The sequence below is a fragment of the Salvia miltiorrhiza genome, chromosome 8 (genome assembly GCF_028751815.1).
Source record: "Salvia miltiorrhiza cultivar Shanhuang (shh) chromosome 8, IMPLAD_Smil_shh, whole genome shotgun sequence".
NCBI classification, from domain to species: domain Eukaryota; kingdom Viridiplantae; phylum Streptophyta; class Magnoliopsida; order Lamiales; family Lamiaceae; genus Salvia; species Salvia miltiorrhiza.
The window spans coordinates 49,476,891-49,486,634 of record NC_080394.1 but is presented as its reverse complement, the minus strand read 5'-3'; the positions used below and the strand labels follow the sequence as shown (position 1 = coordinate 49,486,634).

Sequence of the window (9,744 nt, the reverse complement as noted above, 5' to 3'; positions counted from 1 at the left end):
TCTCCAGGATCAGTTGATCAAGACAGGTTTCATCATTAATCTCCTTTTTCCATTATCTGATTCTGTCTGAGAATATCTTCGAACATTTTTCTCAATTGACAGTGATCAGTCATGAGCTGATCGAACTCGTCAGCTTTATCGGTTGAGCCTTCTCCAGATCCTGAATGATCTCCTGAATATACCAGGGAATTATCAGTATAAGGAGTTTTTGAGTGAGAGTTTACCTCTGAGCCATTCATTCCATTGTCGTAGCTGTTGTCAGCCATGCTTTCAGTTTCGTTGGCCATCAGGACTTGGCTCTCATCATCTGAGCTGGTAGAGTCGAAGTCGGATGATTCTGATGTATCTTTGGGAGATTCAGCATCGTCAGCAACCATCGCCTTCTTCTTCACATACTTGCGATCTTTCTTGGCTTTCAGCTCTTTGCGCTCAGACTGTGTCAGTTCAGGGCATTCGTTTCGAAAGTGCCCTTTCTTTTTGCATCCAAAGCATTCCATATCTTTGATGTCGTAGGCGGCTGACTTTCTTTCTCCGCTTCGATCAGTTGTATGTCTGGAGTTGCTTTCTCTTTCTTTTCCTTTGTAGTGCTGCTTGTGGAACCTTCTATACTTGCGGAATTTGGACTCCATCTTGTTGAATCTTTCAGTCAACAGAGCATATTGACTAAAGAAGTCCTCTGGCTTAAGTTTCGTTGGTTCCTTTGTTTGCTTCTTGCTTTCTCTTGCTGAAGATTTCAGTGCAGCTCCTCTTGAGGTTGAAGGGCCATCTTCATCTGATCCTCCAGTTTTCTTGATTCCTAGATTTCTCTGGATGTCGAACTCATTTTCCAAGAGATCAGAGAATAGCTTGTTTGTCGGGAGCTGACTGAATCCAGGCTTGTTCTGATGAGCGACTGAGTAGATCTGCCAATCTCCTCATGGCAGTGCTCGAAGAATCTTCAAGTTGATTTCTTGTTGGGTGTACTTGTCCTTCGAGATGGATTGAACTTCATTCAGGATTTGATTGAATCTAAGTTTCATCTCGTCGATAGATTCATTCTTGAGCATGAGGAAGGAGTCGAACTTCTGACACGCTATGGATAGCCTGTTCTCCTTGATTTCCCCATAGCCTACGCACATTCTTTCAAGAATGTCCCACATCTCCTTTGCACTTTTGCACTTGATGATCTTGGTGACGTGCTTGTCTGGTACTGTGCTGGAGATAATACTTTTGGCGAGATTATCAAGCTCATCTTGTTTCCTTTCTTCTGTGGTGAAGTCCGCCTTCAGCTTGATCTGGACGTCATCGAATGGATCCCGGGAAGGATCAACGAGAATCCTTTTGACAATTTCGGTGATGATGATTGGTCCGTTGGTGATGACTTCCCACATTCGGCAATGTTGAGCAGTGAGGAAGCTTTCAATCTGAAACTTCCATATGTCGTATTTTTCAATACTAAACATAGGTATAGAAGATAATCTGTTGTGGTTAGTCTCCATAAGAACAGATAACAGCAGATAGAGCAAATCACAAGCACTTTTCGAAAGAGAAATTTTTTTCGAGACCTTTGAGAAAAAGGATCTAGTTCAATTAGAACCTAATCAGAAACAGAGTGTTCTTGCGGAGGGTCTCGAATAGGTGTATGGGGGGGGAATACACCTATGGGCTATTTTCTTTCCTCTAAAAATAGAGGGATCTCAAGATCGAGATCAAAACGAAACTTTTACAAGCAAACTAAGACACCTGTTAACAGAAAAGAGTTTTAACCAAACAGGGTTGACCACTGATACTGAAAGACTCTTCACTAAGGAGTTATCAGTTAAGTTGCTGGAACTTAACTGATGCACGTAGAGGCTTCAGTCGAGTTTGCTAAAGCAGAGATGATATAAATCGTCCTGACTATCAGAGGATAGATCAGTCAGACTGATATCTTACGCAGCGAAAATAACTTTGTTTCGTAATAGCCTCGGTTGAGCATGTTGTTAGTCTTAGGTTTCTCTTTGCGGTTAATCAGAATTCAGTTTATCAAAGGTAACAACACAAGTAGGAATGTAAAACTAAAAGTTGTAAATAACACAGAGACTTTTACGTGGTTCGGAAAACACTTTCCTACATCCACGGTCGGTTGATCAGACCTACAATCCACTCCACAAGTGCTTAACTGGTGCACTGCAAACCGAACCGTGTGCTTGCCGGGTGCACACAATCGTTCCACTGAAGATTCCACTCTTCAGTACCAACACTTCACTCGCGTTGGATTTCTCACTCCTAGCACGACCTTGCACTAGGATCTCACGGAGTCAGAGTACCTTTCTGAACTCCTTTTTCACTCAAACACTCGATTCTATCTCTCGAAAGGAGGTTTGACAACTTGCCAACTAAACTCAAAGAACAAGTTCTTTGGAGCAAGTTTGACCTAGGCTTCTGGGTAAATAGATATTTGCCTAAGGTCTAAGAGAATGTGTGTAATCAGCAGTGACTGATTTTGGCTTTGGAATTCTCTTCTTCGATTCAAGCTATGGGGAGGTTAAGCTTTGGGCTGAGTAGCAATTTTGGCAGAGCTTCAGCTTATGTCGTTGAATCGGTGAAGATTGAAGTGATCCTCGAGCACTACTTATAGAAGAGATCCTGAATAGATCCGTTGGCGGAGAACGTCTTCAAGATTTCTTCCGTTGGAGAGCTTTTTAATTTGGGCTGAGGCTTCAATCTTCGAGGTTCCTTGTTTGGTGGGAACAGCTATGTTGAAGAGCAGGAGATGCGACGTCTCTGATAAAGTAGCCACCAAATAGGAATGACCTCTGCAGAGAGGGATGATCCTGAGATCTCTGCATTTAATGCGGCTGTACTATGTGAGCACGTGGCTTCCTTTGAACGTTGGAAGTTCAGTCCGAGGAAGAATGTTTAACTGATACTTGACTTTAGTATCAGTCCGCTGAGTCCACGGGGCACGCATTAAGTAATCAGTTCTGAACTGATACTTCAGTTGGTAACTTTAGTCTTCAGTCTCCAGTTCTTCGTTCTTCAGTCTTCAGTCTTTAGAATTGCAAACTAAACTAGAAACGAACTCTAACACTTGAGTTCAAACTGTTCTAGTCTATTACATATTCAACCTAAGGATTTTGGTATCATCAAAACAAGACACGATATTCCATGGGGTTCCCTACAGGTGGAGGACATCGAAAGACGGAAATCATGTTCCAGAAGACTTCGAAATACATGGTCCAAAGACCCGACGTATCCACTACCACTTGATGCAGCGCCCAAGGAACTGCAGCCGGAAGACATAATTCGAATCGTGAAAGGAAAAAATCATGGATAACCTTGATCGAATCGGATTAGAAGATCTACAAGAGTTAGCAGAATCATTTGCTAACCTAAATATGGTTGATCTAAAGATGAACCAAGGAGGAGAGGTGCCTAAAGTTGAGCATCTACAAGCAGAATCGTCTAGCAGAGATGGGGCTCGTGAAGAATCAAGTCATTATCAACGAACCAGACGATGCCGGCCCCAGATGCAGGATACTCTTGTAGGAAAGGCCACACTTGAACCAATCCATCCATACGGATTGATTCTCAACCTCGATGAAGCCAGCTTCAAAGATTGGGAAGGTCTCATCGATGAATGGGCTTCAACAATGAAGGTCGTGATTGCCACGATAGAATATGATAAAGACGAATTTATCAAAATCTTCGAGGCAAGTTTTGCTGGAATGGCAAAACAATTCTGGGATAAAACATCAACAAATGAGAAGAATGAGTTGTTCACCAAAGATTCAACTCTAGAAATCCTTGAGTATGCCGCCCATCAGATTAAAATCCATTTTCTTGGAATGGGTTTTATCGAAGGATCGGGAGAAGAAAAGCGTCAAAAATATCGACAGGCACTTTACAATCTAAGATTGGTAGTGCTGGAGCCAAAAACTCTTGACGGATTTATGCGCCTTTATGCCCTATATATCCATATGGGGTTAGTTGATGATCAGACAGCCAGGGACCTCTTTTTTACAAAGTTTCCAAGTCCATGGAGGGAAATGCTCATCAACGAGTACGTGTCACCGAGTGATTATCCACTTGATAGTGCATCAAGAAAGATGTCATATGTCCACAAGAAGTTGTCCGAATGGTGCCAGAAGGCAGCGGACCAGAGAAATCTCAAGAAATTGAGAAGGCTCAACAAAAGATCTCCATTGATGTGCGACAACCTAGATCTTCCAACAGAGATTAGAGCTGAGTTGTTGTATCAACGAATGAGTAGGAAAAAACATAGGTATCAACCCTATAAAAGAAAACCAAGAACAAGGCAAAGACCTTGGAGGTCCAGAACAATGTGGACCAGACAGAAGGCCCGTTCCTACAAATCAGGTCAACGGAGTAGACCATTGAGGAGCCGATTTTCATCTCAAAAGAGAACCCCGGTGAGGAAAACTTTCAGTCGTACCCAAGCCAAAACAAATGAAAGTTTTAAAGATTGTAACTGTTGGACGTGCGGTGCAAAAGGGCATATTTCTACTAATTGCCCTGACAACGAGAAAAGAGGAATATGAAAATTCGAATCCACGCCGGATATCGAAGACATCCTCTACAACCAAGAACTGATACCCGTGTATCAATTCGAGGACATATCCTCTGATGAGAGTATATACGAGCAGGAAGAAGTCTTTAGTTCTGAAGATTCAGACATGACGGATGGATCATCTGGAGACGAGTCAGACTAAAGAAGATGAGGTTATTACCCACCTGCAGAAGGACGATCAGAATGGATATACCAGCCATTCTCTGATCCTGCAGAAAAAGATGGTGGATAAACTCGTAGAAAAAATCAAGAATAAAACCGTGGATATACAAACATTCCAAGGGTTTTCAAGAGGAAGATTGGATCAAGTTCTACAAAGCTTGAGTCCATTCAAAAGAAGGCATCATGTTTTCTTCGGCACAACAGCCGGGAGCTGTCACTTCCAATAGAATTGACAAGCAACCAAGTAGAGATCCAGTTAATTCCAGCCGAAGACGTGCGGAGGGATCTCTCTAAAATGAAGCCAGAAGTCGCTAATACGATGAAATGGATTCACATCGGAGCAATTCAACTGGTGGTCAAATCTGCTCTTTATCCATAAACAGATACACCAATCGACATTGCGATTTGTGATAAAAGAATCACAAATACGAAAGATTCAGTATTGGGAGCCTTCTCAGGCAATCTTTATGCTAAGCAGATTATAGCCGAGTTGTACCTACAGATCGCTTATAATCTTCAAGATGCAGCCTTCAGCCGAGCCCTAACACTATATCAGGACTACAAAAGGAATGATCTTTTAACGGGAGAAAATAGGCCATATTCGATTACGTATCAAGTGTCATATGCCCTATCAAATTCCCACCACACGAATCTATTTTTGGGAAAAGATTTTATTGAAATCCCAGAAATATGCAAGGAGGTGGCCAAGGCAATGAGCCCTGACCAAGTTGAAATCCTACAAATAAGGGAAAAATTGACATCCAAGTCGGAAACAAGCATGTGTTGAAATACGATCAAAGCCTCAAATTGCAAGCGCCAAGATTGTCATTCCAAGGAAAAATGCTTACATCAAGGCCTTTGGAAAGAAGTTTTTCTCATTCCTATGAGAGAAAAGCAATCCAGGAAGCACCAGTTCAAGGCATAAGAGTAAAACTCAAATACCCTGAAGGATGGAGAAGTGTTTCCACAAAGTTTGATACAACTGAAAGGAAAAATCAGTTTCCTTGCAACACGTTGTATTATTTGGCAAATCCAGAAAGCAATCGATACATTGGAATTCTGGAGATTGGGGGCTTTGAGATCCATATCGAAGGCAAAGCCGGACAAGAAGCTGATGTCCTAATTTTAGGACGAAATTTCCTTGACAATCATCAACCATGGTCAAGGAAAGCAAGCAGGTTTGAGATCACAATCGGTAAAAAAAAGGTTGTTGATCCAATGACGACTCCATTCTCGATATACATCTCTGTGGGGATGTTATACGAGAAGTTCAAAGCAGAATATTTTGCTGCTTATGTTGATTCAGGAGCAGGAATCTGTACAGCAAAACGAGGAGTCTTTCCAGCAGAAGTTGAAGAAGAACTGCCTCGAATTGCGGGAAGGGATTTCTCCAAGAAGATTTTGCTCCTATCAAAGGGAGTAAAACAGACAGAAATATTGATAGGCGGAGCAGGACAAACACCTTGGTACAAGGTCAAGACTCCACCAATCTATTTTCATGATAGCAGAGCAGATATATTATTCGAAAATAATTTTCTGCAAACTTTCAAGAGGTACACACAGGACAATGAGGCCAGGAGGCTGGTGTTCACAACTAATTGTGACCACAAGATCATTGTGCAAAGGCTCGAAGGAGCTTTTAATCGATCGATGCCAGTCAACTTTCGCAGCAAGCGTGGTGATGATGGTAGACTCCGGAGACCACAAATGAAGGATCAACGGAGATTCAGAGATGTTTTGCTTAAATGCAGAACCGAGGGATTTCCAGATCTCTCCAAGAAAGAAACTCAAATCCTCAAAGTTTCCTTGATATCACATAAAGATATTAAGGAAGAAGAACATGTGTCCATAGCCGACGTCAAAAGGAGAATCCAGAAATGTTATCACGAGGATCCTTTGGCATGGTGGGACAAGAACCAGCTCAAAGCTACCTTGAAAGTTAAAACTGGAAATGAGCATGTGTTCGTAAGGTTCAGACCTATCCTAATGAACACTCAAGATCAGTAGGATATGAGGAATATAATCAAGGAATACCTTGATTTAAAGTTGATCGAACTAGGGAATTCGCCTTACATCAGTCCTGGATTTCTGGTGAGAAATCATGGAGAGATCAAACGAGAAAAGCCAAGATTGGTCATTAATTACAAAAGGATTAATGACATTCTTGAGTTCGATGGATATTTTATCCCGAGCAGAGAACACCTTATCAACTGCATCAGAAGTGCAAAGGTATTCTCAAAGTTTGATTGCGAATCTGAGTTTTATCAGATTCGTATGGATGAGGGAAGCAAGAAGTTCACAACTTTCTCAACTCCACAAGGACACTATGTCTGGAATGTCATGCCAATGGGGTTAGCCAATGCGCCTCAGATATTCCAAAGAAAAATGGATAATCTTTTTAAAGATTATTCTTCATTCATGTTTGTTTATATTGATGACATTCTAATTGCATCAAAGAACACTCATGAACATGTTAGGCATATGAAGATCTTTGCAGATGTTTGTCAACAAGAAGGATTGGTACTGTCTGAAAAGAAGGCAGTCGTGGCAACCCAGAAGATGGAGTTTCTGGGAATCGAGATCGATGAGTCTGGGATAATTCTACAAGATCATATTGTGGAAAAAGTCCAAAAATTTCCAGAGGATCTCAAAGGAAAGAAACAGCTCCAAAGCTTTCTTGGAGTTGTTAACTTTGCAGGGATGTTCATCAAAAACCTTGCAGAGGATAGGAAAATCTTCAGTCCACTACTGAAGAAAGATGTTCCATTCATATGGAAGGAGAAGCATCGTGAGGGTATGAAAAAGCTAAAAGAGATTTGCAAAAAATCTCCCAAAGTTTTCAATACCACAAGACGAGGACGAACTAGTCTTATACACCGACGCAAGTGATTTTTGGTGGGCAGCAGTGCTCACAAAAATTATCCCTTATGGAGAGGAACCATGCAGATACTGTAGTGGTCTCTTTTCCGACAGTGAGGCTGTGCGGTGGCACATCAACGAGAAAGAGTTCTATGCAGTCAGAAAAGCGTTCAAAAATGGCCGCTATTTTTACTTGCAAAGAAATTTATTTTGAAAGTCGATAACACTAATGTTAAGGCTTTCTTAACCAAGAAAATTGAATCTAAACCTGAAAAGGCTAGATTACTAAGATGGCAGGCTTAATGTCAATATTATGATTTTGATGTTGTCATTTTGAAATCTGATGATAATATTCTTGTAGATTTCCTAACAAGAGATAGAGCCAACTGAGGTTGACGCCATCATTACAAACCAGAGGCGGCTCCAAGAAAACATGGAGATGCTACAACAAGAATGGCAAGAGTGTGTACTCCATGCCAAACAAGCTGGAAGGATGCAGACGGTTGACGAAGCCAGAGTATCTGACCGCATACAAGAATGTCTTAAGAAGATGATAAATCTTCATGAGGCGATCCACAAGCCGCTCCTGCACGGGATCAGGGCTCCCCTGATCGAAGCAGGCATTACCGTACCGGCTGGATTACCGGTAGCAGGGGATTCAAGTACCCCTAGTACAAGTTCTGAGGATAAGGTGTCAAAACTGGATCCTCAAGAAAAAGATGTTGCTAAGGCTTTATCGCCCGAACCAACATGTCAACCCTCCACTTCTGGGGTAAAAGAGGGAGAGATCAATCTTAGGCCGCTGACAGGCAAATCTAAGATTGATATTAACACTATTGAAATATCTCCTGTTTGGCAGTTGTACCAGTCTAGATGGGAGAAGCTCAATACCAGAAAGGGTATTAATCCGGGATATAGTCGGGTTGATGTTGGAGGAAAATATCCTCGTGTCTGGATGACCACCGGAGCCAATCCTCAGGAGGTCAATGAGTGGTATGAATTTGGGGCGCTAGCCTCAGTTTATACTATATCGCCAGCATTCAGCGAAATCAAGGGTCTACCAAGGTGGATCCAAGAGACTGTTTATGATGCTTGGTCGAACAATTCGTCCCTTAATAGGGGAGACGTTCTGGAACTGTATTTTCCCAGTGCAGCACCAGAACCCGCAGGAAAGGGTAATCACGAAGCTTTTCATTTCATTAAGCTTCGGAGACCCGATACGGAGGCCTTAAACCGGATTAAGGCACCAGATCACCAAGTCTCCATTGTCACCACTTTTCCGGAGGATCAAATCTCCACAAGGCGTGCATGGGGATTATGGGTCTGTCTCACGGAGATGGACAAAGTAAAGTATAAGTTCAAGTTCTCTCATAATTCAGGACTTGGATCGTTCTTGTTGAATACCATGACAGGAACAACCACAAGCTTCGCCGAGAAGGCCTTTGAAGAGAAAAGGCAGACACTTTAGCGCAACAAGATGGCGGGAAGCAAAGAGACCCGTCACAAGTTCTGCAATATGGCTCATCTAGGCCATTGGGTTGATCACCTCTGCCCGGAGTGTCCTACGCAGAAGGAACCGGAGTTCGGAAAAGGCTTCCTCCTGAAGCCTAACAAGAATAAATTTTGGTCCGACGAGTATGAGGAGCACATGACTCCACGAGGACGAGCACCTCGGGCACCAAAAAAGTAAGATGCCCGACAAGGAAAATGGAGTCATGTGACTCGAGACAGGAGGACCACCGACTAAAAGAAAAACGATAAAAGTGGGTGGATGCAGACTAATTACCCACTAGCAAAAAAGACGGAAGTGGGTAATCCTACAGAAGCTCCACTCGCCAAAAGGCAGGCTGAGTGGAAGAAAAGTAGTTGGCCCCTACCATCAATTATCACAAGATAATAAAAGGAAGGTTCAGCTCCATGTGAAGGCACTAACTAGTGTTGGCAATCATGACCGACAAAAGAAGGTGGCAGTCACAATCCATGAGCTGGCTTCGGTGGAGAAGAATCCAAGGCCAACCACCAAGACTTATAGAGGGGATTCGACCCCAAGCTCTGGAGAGGAAGAGATAATCGAGAAATCCACAACATTCTCACACAACACACTCTCTCTCTAGAAATCTATCTTTGTAATTTTAAATTTTAGTTTTCAAAGTTTTAGTTCTTTTAATTTT

The 9,744-nt window shown here is 42.3% G+C and overlaps 1 protein-coding gene across 1 annotated transcript; it reads left to right on the top strand.

The window, feature by feature from the left end:
* The first annotated feature begins 4,665 nt into the window (after positions 1-4,665).
* Positions 4,666-5,501, top strand: LOC130998604 (uncharacterized). The gene is made up of 2 exons (XM_057924018.1): positions 4,666-4,927; positions 5,098-5,501. The coding sequence occupies exons 1-2, from the start codon at positions 4,666-4,668 to the stop codon at positions 5,499-5,501; spliced, it is 666 nt and encodes a 221-aa protein (XP_057780001.1).
* Positions 5,502-9,744: the final 4,243 nt, after the last annotated feature.